This window comes from Botryllus schlosseri, chromosome 2 (assembly GCF_051294905.1).
Source record: "Botryllus schlosseri isolate E-star chromosome 2, Bs_hap1, whole genome shotgun sequence".
Lineage (NCBI taxonomy): Eukaryota > Metazoa > Chordata > Ascidiacea > Stolidobranchia > Styelidae > Botryllus > Botryllus schlosseri.
In genome coordinates, this window is record NC_137237.1 from 11,353,059 (window position 1) to 11,368,019 (window position 14,961).

General features: G+C 42.7%; 2 protein-coding genes across 2 annotated transcripts; both read left to right on the top strand.

Annotated features, from left to right (window-relative positions):
- Nucleotides 1-106: 106 nt before the first annotated feature.
- LOC145433508 (importin-7-like) lies at nt 107-3,790 on the top strand. Its single transcript, XM_080310625.1, has one exon. It carries the CDS (start codon nt 339-341, stop codon nt 3,486-3,488), a length of 3,150 nt encoding a protein of 1,049 aa, XP_080166751.1. The 5' UTR covers nt 107-338; the 3' UTR covers nt 3,489-3,790.
- A 3,065-nt stretch (nt 3,791-6,855) lies between these two features.
- On the top strand, nt 6,856-14,712 carry LOC145433516 (cyclin-dependent kinase 19-like). Its single transcript, XM_080310634.1, has 10 exons — nt 6,856-7,212; nt 7,607-7,717; nt 7,790-7,981; nt 8,822-8,963; nt 9,022-9,136; nt 9,720-9,891; nt 9,951-10,048; nt 12,735-12,825; nt 12,916-12,972; nt 14,059-14,712. Exons 1-10 carry the CDS (start codon nt 7,009-7,011, stop codon nt 14,329-14,331), a joined length of 1,455 nt encoding a protein of 484 aa, XP_080166760.1. The 5' UTR covers nt 6,856-7,008; the 3' UTR covers nt 14,332-14,712.
- Nucleotides 14,713-14,961: the final 249 nt, after the last annotated feature.

Below are 14,961 nucleotides of genomic sequence, written 5' to 3' on the forward strand. Positions count from 1 at the left end.
TTACTGAGAAGTTAGTCCGTTAACGAGACGAATATTCGTAACAATGACCATCATTGTAAACAATGAACCCCGATTGTATGTAATGCTTGGTGACGTGCTACTCATATTTTTATCAGCTGAGCGTGGCGCATAATATGTTCGCTAGAGCAGCAGTCATGGCACAGCAACAGCACCTTGCTCGTCAAAACTGGTACAGGTATACATACCACTTCGAAGTTTATTAGTAATCTTGAAATTTTTGTATTGTCACAGTGCCAATTGGTTGAGTTATTTATCATTTAGTGCAATCATTGGAAAGTTTTTCGTTGGTTTCTGTACCTGAGCAAAATCTGCCAACCATGGATCCCGCGAAAGTCGTGGTGATCCTTGAAGGGACAATGAACCCAGCCACTCAAAAGGAAGCTGAATCGAAACTGGATGAAATGCATAAGATATTCGGGTTCTCTCCTCTTCTTCTTCAATTGGTGATGTCTCCCGAAGTTCAAATGGCTATTCGGCAAGCGGGTGCAATATATTTGAAGAACATGTGTACGAAGTGGTGGAAAAGAGACCCGGACGATGAAGTTTCTACCGGCATATTTTTCATTCATGAAAATGACAAAACCACCATACGAGAAAATATTGTGGAGGCAGTCATTCACTCTCCGGATGTGATTCGCAGTCAGCTCACTGTTATTGTGTATCAAATATTGAAAGAGGACTTCCCGGAACGGTGGCCCGGTGTTATTGATAAAATAGCCGCTAATCTGGCAAGCGATCAAGGAACATGGATGGGTGCTTTGCAGACCTTGTATCAACTAACTAAAATTTATGAATACAAAAAGAGCGATGAACGTATGCCGTTGCTTGAAGCGATGAAAATATTCTTGCCAGCATTAACCCAATTATTTCAACGAACCTTGGACGATAACTCGGCCCATTCTGCTCTGTTGGAGAAACAATGTCTAAAAATTATCTACGCCCTCACGCAATTCTCTCTACCCGTTACTCTTTTCGACGAATCAACCTTGGACACTTGGATGAAATTTATTCAAGTTGTGATCGAGAGACACCCCCCGGAAGAAACTTTGGAGGTCGATGAATTGGAAAGACCGGATTTGCCTTGGTGGAAGGCCAAAAAATGGGCCCTTCATATCCTCACGAGGATGTTTGAAAGATACGGCAGTCCTGGTACGGTTTCAAAAGAATACGTTCAATTTGCAGAGTTTTTCTTGCGCCGATACGCGGTTGGCGCCATGCATGTGTTGCTTAGAGTTTTGGACGGGAAATGTCAAGGGCAGTTTGTTTCGCCTCGTGTTATTCAACTGCTGTTGCATTTTCTCGAGCAGGGCGTGAGCCATTCCCAAACGTGGAAGGTGATGAAAGATGCGTACGAGCGACTTCTGAAAGAGATCATTTTTCCTCTCATGTGTTTCACCGACAGTGACCAAGAACTGTGGGAAGACGATCCTTATGAATATGTGAAGGCCAAGTTTAATATCATGGAAGATTTTCTGTCACCCTCGAGTGCAGCTCAGTGCTTACTGCAGTCGGCCTGTTCGAAGAGAAAGCAAGTTATTCAAAAAACCATGACATTCTGTCACGATATTCTCATACAGAACAACTCTAGTAGTAACCCTCGTCAGAAAGACGGCGCCCTTCACATTATTGGCTCTTTGTCATCCACGCTATTGAAAAGGAAAATGTACAAGACTCAAATGGAGCCTATGCTCGTTGGACATGTTATCCCCGAATTCAAAAGCCCATACGGATTTATGAGAGCACGTGCTGTATGGGTGGTTCAGCACATGAGCGAACTGAAATTTAAAAATGTTAACAACCTCTACGCTGCGTCAGACGCAATAACAGAGATGCTGAGCACCGATCCGGACCCGCCCGTACGTGTGGAAGCCGCCTTTGCGTTACAGAGCCTCCTTTACGAACAAGAGAAAATAGAGAAACGATGCTTGCCGCACTTGAGCACGATCATACAGAGCTCTCTCAGGCTTGTCCACGACACCGAGAATGAAGACATGACGTCGGTGGTGCAGAAGATAATTTGTCTCTATCACGAACAGGTCATTCCCTATGCAGTGGAAATCACGCAACAACTGGTGATGACCTTTCTCAAGATGCTGGCCGCAGAAGAAGAGAACGGCCAAAACAACGAGGATGACGAAAATGCAGACAACAGAACAGTGGCGGCTATGGGTGTCCTAAATACTATCGAGACGGTCCTTGATACTATGGAAGAGCAGCGGGATATCACAAAACAGCTCGAAGCGATTGTCTCTCCGGTCGTTGCGCATGTTCTCAAAAATAGAATATTGCACTTCTATGAGGAAATTCTGTCTCTCATGTATTCGCTAACGTGCCAAGCAGTTTCTCCTGAAATGTGGGAAGCCTTACCGCTGATAAAAGCAGTGTTTGACGATGACGGTTTCGATTATTTTGCCGAGATGATGCCGGTGCTGCACAATTTCTGTACGATCGATTCCGGCTCGTTGATGTCGAACCCGCAAAATCTTGAGATCATTTACGACATGTGCAACAGAATCTTGAAAGGAGACGCCGGCGAAGATACAGAAAGCCACGCCGTTAAACTCCTGGAAGTTATCATTCTGCAATGTCGCGGTAAGATCGATCAGTGCATTGGGCCTTTTGTCAACGCTGCACTCACGCGCCTCACGAAAGAAGTCAGGACCAGCGAGCTGAGAACCATGTGTTTGCAAGTGGTGGTGGCGGCAATATACTACAACCCCACGCTGCTGTTCCAAACCTTGGAGAGCATGCAGTTTCCTAACACTTCCGAAACCGTGACAGAACAGTTCTTTCGTCAGTGGATCAGAGATACGGACTGCTTCTTGGGCCTGCACGACAGGCGCGTGGCTGTGCACGGGTGGTGCACAGTCTTGGATGCGCCACAAAGGCCGGCTGTGCTCTCGGAAATCGCGAAAGATATACTGCCGTCGTTGATTATGCTGCTGCAGGGACTGACGAGAGCCTACAAGAGTCAAGGCGACGGAAATAGCAGCGACGATTCGTCTTCTGATGAGGATGACGGAGACAGCGATTACGATCACGAAGAATTGGCGTCAAGCGAGGACGAAATCGATGAGGACTCTGCGGAATATCTGGAAATGCTTGAAAAGAGCGCGAACGCCGATGGTTTTGATGATGGTTCGGATTTGGATTCGGAAGGAGAGACGGCGCTCGAGATCTATACGTCCTCCTTCGACGACGACGCCAACGGAAGCGAATACTACGCTTTCAAGGATATTCTGTCTAAATTAGAGTCCACTAATAGCGAATTATATCATCAACTGGTCTCGTCCTTGACCGATGAGCAGAGAAAAGAAATTCAAGCCATTTTCGTTACCGCCGATCAGAGGCGTGCTGAAGCAGAGTCTAAAAAAATCGAGAAGACTGGCGGCTACCAATTCAATACTACCAGCGTGCCAACTAGTTTTAATTTTGGTTCCGGACCAGCCCCTGCATTTTCTCCGTGAAATTGCATGTGCGAATCTGCATTGCACGCACCATATCCAACTAGCCCGGTAGACTGTAACATCGTTAATTTCGAATATTCTGTTTCGTTCGTTGCATTCGACTATCACTATATAGTATTTAATTGATTTTGCAATGTCATTGGTTTGTCGCATGATCTGCCGAGCTTGGGTTCCGTGAATTGGATCTCATGTCGGTCAATGGCGACAGCTGTTTGGAAATATTTGCAACGTCCTTGCCTTTGTTGCGGTTTTATGTCCAGTTTTGTTCACGAGTAAAGTTAATAAAACTGGTTAAATTGGAAGTGGGGGGAAATGTTGAACATTGTAATGTACAATGTCGCATTGTAAACATGAATATTTGTGAATGTGATGTGCCGTCACTTGACCTCAAGCATAAGTTGACACCTACTTTGCTCCATATTAGGTTGGCGTGTACATTTTCCTGTCAGGGTGTTGTTTACAGCGATTTTTTAACAGGCCTCTGTCATGTGTGTCCTTAGATAAATCGAACATTTTAGCAGGAGGACTTGCAATCGACTAGTACGTCACAGGGATATTTAGATACTAGACAAGGAAAAAAGACGTAATTTATTTTTGTCCATGATGTATTAGCGGCGTATACACCGACTCATGATATACATACTAGGGCTGGGCAAAATCCGGTACCTGAGTGATTCTATTCTGAAATAAGTGATATGCGTATAGTCGAGTATTCGAGCATTAATCCTTGTGACGCCATAACATAATGCAATATGTCAAGTTCAAATATGTACCTTTCAAGCGACCACAAATAATATGATGCCTGTTATCCATCGCGTTAAAGATACTTTGGTATTTTTTCGACCATACCAATTTCATTGCACTTGGTGACAATGTAGTGGGATGATCATGACCTCGGAAATCTGCTATTTCCAGTTACGTTCGTAGCTTTGTAGTAGCCTATACGTTCCGCATGCTACGATAGTGCCAATCAAAGTTTCAAGGCTTCAACAGTGAAAATTTTTCTCGGAACTATAATTCTCATTGATGAATTAACTTTCAGTGGCGAGGAGCGTATAATTTCGGTACTCGAAAAAAATCTTCTTTTACTACTCGACTCGAATCATTCAAATTAACACTCGAATCATTGTGCCCAGCCCTAATACATACACATTACACATACATTAGTGCATGATGTGCACATTAGGGTTATGACTAAAAAAAATTGCACGTAGCAGGAAGCCTAAGCAAGAAAACGATCGGATTAATTCAATCTGGGCGATCACAATTTACCAAAATACAATTTTAAATCTTCGTAATTGGAATTGTGTCAGTTAAATTCAAATAAGTCGTTATGTATATTATATAGTCTGTATCTACGAAAAAAGCCTATCCTTTCATACAGTGAAAACTGGGAAATTTGTGTGTGGGAGGATTTTATTTAACCAGTCTTGACTGTTGTTAATTTTCAAACCAGGACACAAAAGTTCACCGTTTGTGACTACAGACCACACAAAATTTTGATTTTTTTTATAGTCATAACCTTAGTGCACATGTCGCTGTGTACGGCATTCCTAGTCTTGTGCCACCCCTCCATGCTATCCCAGTAATGCATGAGCGCCGAGCGGGGAAGTCATGGATACCAGTGTTACTAATCAGAGACTTAATCAGATTATAGATACCCGGCCGGGGATCGAACCCACGGCCTACCAATAGCGAAGCCGGACGCTTCACCATTACGCTGTCTTGGCAGTTCGCAAGAATAAACTGCACGTGTTCCTAGCCCGCCTAATTAGTTAGCTTCCACTAAATAACTGATGAGCAGCAATTTCGAAACGAGTTTACCCCCAACTTGGAAAAGAAATGGTCCACCATTGCCAATTATTTCGTCTGACAAATTTTAAGTGAGATATTGTCATATTGTATTCTAGTTTTCAGATGTGTATCCTGTAAAAAAAGTCTGCCAGATGACTGAGAGAGCATGTTTGCTTGTGTTGACAAAGATGTGTCGTACCAAATTAAGAATCATCATTGGTTTATTAGCAATTTTATCAGTTCAATACACCACAAAATGCGATACAATGAAAAGATAGGGAGGTGTCGAAGCGACTTGGAGTAGTCTATGGAAGACACCCACCTTGGCCTAGGCGATGTCAACTGGAGGCGTATGCACAGTGCACACTGAATGAAAAGTCAGGGTTGCAATGACTGGAGTCACGATTTTCTGATGACTCGAGTCATTTTCTCAAAATACGGAAATGACTCGACTCGAGTCAATCTGTGTATTGACTCGACTTGGACTCGAGTCATTGCGCATGACTCGAACCAAATCATATGAGTCGTGACTCAGACGGCCAAGACCGACATTTCATTGTAATTTCGAAGAATAGTAAAAAGTAACCACATTATTGGGATTTCGTCTATTGGTACTGGTATACATTATAAATGCGAACCATTCGATATCACCAAGCAGCGAGGTATAAAAAGTGGGTTTAACGAGACTTTAACTGGAAACGGAGCAGTCATCACAATGACTTATTGGACTCAGACTCGAGTCATGATACCATGACTCGGACTCAACCCTCTGATCGATGACTTGGACTCGGTGGTGAATTCAAAATGACTCGACTTGCCTCGAGTCAAAACTATAAAAGTGGGATTGAATTGTGACTCGAGGCCTTGTGACTTGGTTACAACCCTGTGAAAAGTTAATAAGATAGTATAGGAAAAAAGCAAGCAACAAGAAATGGGGTGGCATGTCATGGAAGGCGAGATCGATAGGTCAGTCGTGGTCCGGTAATCTTGAGGATGGACTAGTATTCATTTAGTATAGTAATTTATTGTATTTCGACTTGAATGTGGACATGCTCGTCGACCGTCGGATGGCCGGTGGGATACTGTTCAACACCTAAGGTCCGGCATATTTGATGGAGCGATGATGGATGATGGATGGATTCCGCGCATAGTTTGTATTTGCGAGTAAATTCGGTTTATTTGCACGAGTATCATGTAATTGAAGTCGATAAGTAAACAGCCCTATTGATTATTTGCCTTGAATTATGCAAATCAGTAGTTGAGAACATTTTGCGATCTACGTGGTTGCGTGATCTTTATCCACTTGGCATACCCCTTACCTTTCAAAATGGAAGGACGTGTAGATTTTACGGCATGCAAACTCAAATGAGGAATAGCCGAAATTGAGCAGGCGACAAAGAGGTACTTTACAAGGTCTGAATAGAGGACAATTCGCTTCGTAAAAATCGATCCGGTAATCTCAATACACGCGCTAGTATTTAATCTATTTTTATGATGGAAACTGCTAAAATACGGAACAGACTCTCTATTCCGACTCGACACTTTCGCTATATAGTACGCTGGTACCGTTCGGCGTTCGTTAGGCTGCGACCGTAGATGGATTGAAGAAACGTAAACTCGAATAACCACAATCAATAGTCAACATTGCATTGGCTGCTAAGCTGTTTTTAACGCAACAATCGTGTGTTGTGTGCCAAGGATATTCGACAGGGATAGTGCGACAGAAATGGACTACGAATTCAAACAGAGGCAGGCAATCTTCAGACCGAAGGTTGAAGATCTGTTTGAATATGAAGGATGCAAAGTAGGACGCGGAACATACGGTCATGTTTACAAAGCTATCAAAAAAGATTCCACCGACAAAGCAGAATACGCATTGAAGTTGATCGAGGGAACGGGAATTTCCATGTCTGCTTGTAGGGAAATTGCAGTAAGAAACTTATTCTTGCAGTTATACTAGCTACAATACCTCTACTGGTCAAACATTGATATTTGACGTAGGAGACGCAAGTTTATCTCATTCATGGTGTTGAAACTTGGCAGGCCAATTCATATCTGGACTGAAACACATTGGCCTGCCCCTGCCCTGGTGTGGTGCTAAGCGGTTTATTTCTTGAAACAAAACGGACATATCTATAATCTTTGATGCTTCCAGCCTATAGCCTGTTGTGCGAAAATTAGGCTAATAGCTGAGCATCACAACAACTGATATCTTCTATATCGCTGTAATAAATCTTTCAAAATATTTGCCTACCAATACACTATACTGGAGTGATAATGGGAATTTATATGTAACACTAATATCGAATCTTTGTGTCTTCCAGCTTCTGCGTGAATTGAATCATCCCAATGTGATTTCTCTTCGAGCCGTGTTCCTGTCACACGCAGATCGAAAAGTCTGGCTGCAAGTAGACTATTCTGAGCACGACCTCTGGGTAGGCCCCTCAAGTTGTCTCCTGTGTCACCTTGAAAAGGAACCATTCGCTATCCCAAATTCTTCATTGCAGCATATTATAAAGTACCACCGTGCTTCCAAAGCGAGCAAGAAACCGGGCAGCAATATCCCGGCGCACACTGTGAAGTCGCTCCTACATCAGATCCTCGATGGGATCCGTTACCTGCATTACAACTGGGTGCTTCATCGCGATCTTAAGCCCGCCAATATTTTGGTGATGGGTGACGGGCCCGAGAGGGGGAGGGTGAGATGAGATATTGGCAGGAAATGAATATTGCCCGCGGCAACATGGTGGTTCTTGTGCTGTATATTTACGAGATGGAATGTAGCAATGTGTTAATATTATTATTATTGAACAATTTCGGGCTTGTCGAATCAAACAGGCGAGATGTCACATTCGGTATCAACACCAGCAAGCCCAAAATTACCCGGGTGGTTCATGGTTCCTTTTCATAACTCAGTAGAAAATGCTGGTTTCGATAACGACATTTTTGATTACTAGGTTCTTGATTTCGATCTTATATCGAGACTATTTCCTCATCATTATATCAACCTCAATCACACTATGGTGACCGGAATTTCCGAGGAAAGCTTCAAGGCATGTTGGTTTTACCCAGCTATAGTAGGGTGGAGCGAAAAATTGAAAATTTTGAATTTCGATACGAACACTTGATATGTGGTGCCAAATATTTAAAAAAAACTATAATAGTTTTGGGCTCAAGCATCCTCTAGTGGTCGTGCAATTTCACTGAACAAGCCAAGATTGGCTAATGTCGCTATATTGATAACTGCTTACACTACAAAGCTGGTTTTGGGCTTAAAAGATGCATAAGCAACAAGTTTCTATCTCACTTCCACAGAACTAGTTGTCTTAAAAATTAACAGAAAAAAGTTACAATTTTAGTGCAACAGAAACTTGCCCTAGTGATCAGATTTGTATAATTGATTTACCATTCTATGTAGAATACCTATGTAAGACGGGGTCTATATTAGTAATAAATCTGTGTGGACTGATTTTATGACTGATGCCCGTATTGCTATGTCACTTTATCCAAAATGTCTCATGCGTAATTGCGTATGCCAGGTGAAAATCGCTGATATGGGTTTCGCAAGGCTGTTCAACTCTCCATTGAAACCCCTGGCTGATCTGGACCCCGTTGTTGTAACATTCTGGTATCGCGCACCGGAACTACTGTTAGGAGCGAGGCACTACACAAAAGCTATAGGTAATGAGTGCACAGCACATAATTATTTTCAATTCCAACATGCCAGTTTCTTTTTCAGATATCTGGGCGATCGGGTGCATTTTTGCAGAACTTCTGACATCAGAACCTATATTCCATTGTCGCCAGGAAGATATTAAGGCTTCTAGTCCTTACCATCAAGACCAATTGGATAGGTAACGTCTAACGTTCTATCGTTAGTTGTGAAACACTCGGGTAGTTCGCAATGAAGTACTTCCAGTTTTCTGAGTAGCCTACTCAGGTAGCTTTTTTCCACTGCGCTACTTACTGCAGTGGTTGATTTCAGAATACTTTCACTTCTACTTGAACAGCAGAACTACTTTTACAATTAGGATTTGGAAAAGTAAAATGCAGTTTTGGTATGTGTTTGTAGCTTATATTTGTGAGTGAAATTGTCGAAAGAACGGAGTGAAACAGGCAAATAGCCCTGTGTCATGGTAACGAAATATATTTTCAAAGATTGCACCTACTGGAATGTCATCAATCGCTACGCATTAGTCGCAACGATACATCTTCCAGTTTCAAAAGTAGCGATTAACCGCTCGAAGTATGTGACCCCCTAACTAATTTCTTAAATTACTTTTCTGACTTCCACTTGAAGTAGTTTTGACATGCTACTTCTACTTGTAATTGAGTGGAAATGTACGCTGTTAATTCTTGAACTTGAATGACAATGTTGACTTCTCCGTCCTCCTTCGAAATGCCGCTGAGACGGTGACTCCAACTTGTTGCTCACAGGATATTTTCTATAATGGGCTACCCATTGGAGAAAGATTGGGATGACATCAGACGCATGCCGGAATACCCGACTTTTCAAAAAGATTTCCGAAAGCAATCGTTTACAAACGCGTCGCTGGCAAAGTATATGGAGAAACACAAAGTGAAATCCGACTCAAAAGCCTTCATCTTGGTTTGTCTTGTCGAAACGGCCGTTTTGAAATGGTTTGTTCCAAATCTTTACCTTGTCAGCTGTCCAAACTGCTTACCATGGACCCGTTGAAGAGGATCACGTCCGACGCTGCTTTGTCGGACCCGTATTTCAGCGAGGACCCTCTTCCAAGCAAGGAGTAAGTGCGTGAGGTTTTTCGGTTTTGTTTGGAATCTGTGATTTCTTTATATGTACGATACAATGTGCAGCATGCTTGTTTCACAAATGAACATTTGATTCTGTGTACGTATCTGTTTTCATGTAATATGATTGAGATCTAGTCCTCGTAATGAAATAATATTTTGAGGATAAGCCCGCTCAGTGTTCAAGGATCAGTGGTCTTCTTTTTGCCAAATAGCAACAAGTCAATATTGTCGGGACAATTTCCAGGGTGTTTTTAAATAGTATATTCATATTGAAATGAACCCGAATATTTTCGGCTGACACTCGTCAGGGTGTTTTTATGCAACAGTCGGGTTTGATTACGAGCAATGAGTCAAAAAGTGGGACTGTCTTACAAAGTAGGGCTTCTATTCTTTGGGCTTGTGCTACTTTCTTTCGTACGCTTCACAGTTCTACCATGGCATTGCTGTGTGATACAGTGTTGGGATCAAGTCACTACCTTCGAGTCACGAGTCATCTCGAGTCATTGCACATTTTGACTCGAGTCAAGTCAAGTCAATCGATTTTTGAAGGTGACTCGAGTCAAGTCAAGTCACTCGTTTTATGGATGTGACTCGAGTCAAGTCAAGTCGAGTCGAGTCACGAGTCAAGTCACAATTCAAGTCAAATTGAATTTTCGAAGTATCAGTGACGATCCAAAGTCATTAGATTTTGCTAGCTGTGTGAAAGACAGAATAATTTGCCATTTATCTTACATCAAATAACTAAAAGAAAGTTCAATATGCATGCAAGAAGGCGTCTATCACGCACACGTAGAACCGCAAATAAAATACGCGACTAACTATATAGCTATGCTATAGTCTCTTGTTATATCAGCCAATAGGATCGAATAGATAGAAGCCTCGAGAAGTTGTAACAAATTGATATGGATTTGAATCATACAAGAGGGTTGGTAAAGGTGATCACTGTGCAATGTTAGCACTTAGCCGTCTAAGAAACATAGGTACGTTAATTGCTATTGTTTTCTTCTTCTACTACTACTACTACTACTACTGCAACTACTACTACTACTACTACTACTACGACAACGTAACCTGTGAATATTTCGTTAGTGGTCAATATATTTGTGATGCAATAATGGAGCATCATTCAAACGTACATTCAGTGAATGCCTGGTTACTCTCACGAGTGACGCAGGCGTATCGCGAACAATACGAACATACACAAAATACAGTGATTTGATTGATACCGTTTACTTGATGACTTGAAATTGACTCGTAAATTTTGCTTCGAGTCACGAGTCAATCCGCATTTTTGAAGCGCCGAGTCAAGTCAAGTCAAGTCATTTTTGCAAAGTGACTCGAGTCAAGTCAAGTCATACGAAAAAGTTGACTCGAGTCTGACTCGAGTCAAGTCATGACTCGAGTCATCCCAACACTGGTGTGATATAAAGTGCCAACGTCAAATATTATCTCGGTGGTCTGCAGCCCAGAGTTCAGCGACGGAAGAAGCTTGGGAAACGGCCAAGCCGTTCATGTTATATTGTGACTTGGGTTACTGATCCACCTGACTTGCGGGAGTATCTCTAAATCAGTATTTCTTACCCTTTTTCTAGCACGAACCCCTAAATTTCTATGGGTGAATATGTGATTAGGGAAGACGATGACTAAAAAAGGTCATCAATAGGGCAAGTTTTCGTAACTTTTTTTTACAGCTTCCGGCAGCTTCCTAAATACTCGTAAGATATGTAGAATTCTGTTTTAAACCCGTTGAAGGAATCTTATAGTGCAAATTTTTGCAACTTTTGTCCATTTTTTTCATGCAACTTTTTCTATTTTTCGTGAAAGTATTTTCGATTTTGGTGAAATACACGGCCAAATTTGACTGAAACAACGTAAATCAGCACTGAAATGACGCTTTTACGGGTGTTTCGGGAACTGAGCCGGAAAATTGCCTTTTTTTTAGTCAACCGGGCAAAATGTGGTCAAAATGCAACTTCTGCAACTTTTGTTAAAATTTAAAAAATGAATGCAACTTTCTCAGGTTTTTAGTGCAACAACAACTTGCCCTAGTCATCACTTATCACAGGGATATATAGAAGTTCTGTATATCCCTGACTTATCACAGTGCCCTTCAACCTTTTTTGGAATGTTACACCCTTTTTTCTATTTACGTGGAAGTGGTCCACCGTGGTGCACGACTAATGTCCATGAGTAGCCTGTGCTTGAAGGTAATTACCGTACTAAAATAACATCGTAATATTTTCTAGTATTGTGACGACTAAAAAAAGTAATATACCAACAGTGTTGATCCAACACTCTTGCTCAGTTCTGATATTTCGCCTGCACTATCACTGCAATGACTAAACCAGGCCATCATCAGATGCCAGTTGCATTATGTAATGGTTGTGGCATCTGGTACACCCAATAGCAGTGGCATACCCTTGAAAAGGTAATTCTGGTACACCCTTACGTGTACGATACACCTGGTTGAAGAGCGATGACTTATCATATCACATATCAGGTCTAGTTGTTGCCTAAAATGCTACTTGATGACTAAAAATGTGTCTTTCGAATGTGACCTGTGGTGCCGAAAATAAGAGGAAGCATTGGCCGTTCATAGACCCCTTAAGTCTAGTCTGTGAACCCCGTGTTACGAACCCCTTCTCTAGCCCGATTACGGAGCTGGTCGCTTTAATGCAGTGTATTCGGAAGCAACCCGATCCTGTACCCGCGTCGGGAATTCATTAACGACGAAGAGAACGAAGATAAAGCGGACAAGAACCAAATCAAGGTAGACGGCGTCTCGCACGAGAATATCCATGATGATTCTCCAATAAATTAGAACCGAGAAAATATCTTGACGACTGATAATTTGTCACAGCCGGCGTCGAAGAGGATGAAGTTCAGCTCTGGGAAGAACGGACAGAACATGCATCAGGTAGCTGCGATTTATCTACGACTTTGTTGGCCGTGTTCACGACTACGCGTTTGATCGCGTTTGTAAAGCAAGTAAACTCTAACCAGAAGTTGCATTTTGTATCGTGTCAACAACTGGGAATCGATGTTGCAATATTTTCATTGATCTAACGCAGTGGTCGCCAACCTTTTTGAAACCAGGAGCTACTTCTTGCGTACTGATTAATGCAGTGGTTCTCAACCTGGGGGGCGTGAAAGCATTAAAGGGGGGCGCGAAGAAGCAGTCAACTGAAATTTTTTTTTCGAAATTCGGTGCACTGGGCAGGATTTCTGCTCCTTACCAAGGATAGATAACGCTTGCCCCGGCACTCGCGCCAACGCCGCTTCTCTGCGTCGAGGCTCGGGAATATTAACCAGATTCCATTAGGAATCCGCGGGGGTGAAGACGATTAGGAAACGCACACCCCCCCCCCCCAATCGAAAACTGCATCCGCATGTTCTTGAGGGCCGATTGACCCAGGTTCAACCTTCAAAGCTCTCATTTGAATATTTGCTACTGCCACCAAGCGGGACTCAAATGGTCCTTACGGGCGACCCTGGTTTGGATTTTGTAAAGCAGAAAGTAGTTTTGTGATAAGCCTGCATTGCTTTTATCAGTGAAATATATCGAGGCGAAATAACTTCTGTGTATCACGGTAGCTGAAATAATTTTGAAAATTGCGCCTTTCGATAGTGTCGAACGGTTGCAACCTGCAATTTAGAAAGTACCCACCGCTGATTTGCCGCTGAAAGGTTGGCGTCGCCTTGAACAGATCTACTTTTTCGAACTATTTTACTTCAGTACTTTTCAAACCTTCGACATTTTTTCCACATCTAATTGCGTAGAAATTTTCGACTGTTACTTTCATTTGAGTACCAGCATGACTATTTTGACCATCTCTGGTTTCTAACTGCAAAGGAAGAACACCAGAACTATTAGATTTAATACTCGATTCAGATCCGTGTTCTTGTATCATTGCGTCCAGCCCTGCTTGAAGTAGCCTTAGATATCGTTCCTTTTCATTGACTGTCGTGGGACAGAATTCATGCGTGCGAAACACATTTTAAGGGAATGCGACAAAGCACCGCGTACCAGGGAATCTCGTCTTCCAGCGGCAAAAACATGAACCAGCCCACGATGGTCACCGCTTCTCAACAACAACACCACATGCACAGCCATTTGAGCCAGAGCCTGACCGGTTCTTCGGGACACGGTTCCAGGAACCAGCAAGCCCAGCAGCAGGGGCAGCGACAAACCTTGCACCAAAAAAATATGTTTTCGAATGCAAACAATAACAACACCGCCGGCCATAGTTTGTTTAATACCAAAGGAATGTATTGATTTGCGATCCGTCGCCTGGCGTCAATCGAGGCCGAGTTATTACTCTTCTCAGGTTTTGTTGACACGTAGTATGACGTCACAACGAACGCGAGGCGTCACTCTCGTTACCACCTAGGGTGTCCGTGACATAACAGGCCGAATCATGATGTCGACTTAAGGTATCCGGGATGCCTGCCTGCTCGTTCCGAAGGTGTACCGCGTGAACGAGCTTCGGAAAGTCGTTGAAAGCGGGACCGTTAGTGTTCTGCACGTATTTTATTGGTGCACCATAATTCGTTTGTCTTGTTTCGAGAAATTTAACTATTGATAATTGCACTGACGTGTCGAACGATGTCATTTTTTCGCGCGTTGGGGCTGGAAAATATACTAAATATCATTGTATTGTCAATGATTAGTAATTCGACGGGGTAGGTGTCTGTAAGAGATTCGACAGTTGGGCTGCGAAGGCTTGTGTAAACAAGGAATAGGTTGGTATTGGGCAAGTATTCCCGATGACTAAACGTTTGAAAGTCGCCGATCCTACGGGCCAGGGGGATGACTCTGACAGGTAACTCATTATCCCTCTGGAAACTGGTAGGGCTGTTTTTCCAGATTTGCTGATTGAATCGTCTGGTTACCCTAAGAAACGCT

What these genes read in the sequence shown, in the direction of transcription:
- LOC145433516 (XM_080310634.1), top strand. Translation starts at nt 7,009, where the DNA reads ATGGACTACGAATTCAAACAGAGGCAGGCAATCTTCAGACCGAAGGTT. An exon ending in CATCAAGACCAATTGGATAG is followed by an intron (nt 9,137 to 9,719) that starts GTAACGTCTAAC and finishes TGTTGCTCACAG; the next exon opens with GATATTTTCTATAATGGGCT. An exon ending in ACTCAAAAGCCTTCATCTTG is followed by an intron (nt 9,892 to 9,950) that starts GTTTGTCTTGTC and finishes TTACCTTGTCAG; the next exon opens with CTGTCCAAACTGCTTACCAT.
- LOC145433508 (XM_080310625.1), top strand. Translation starts at nt 339, where the DNA reads ATGGATCCCGCGAAAGTCGTGGTGATCCTTGAAGGGACAATGAACCCA.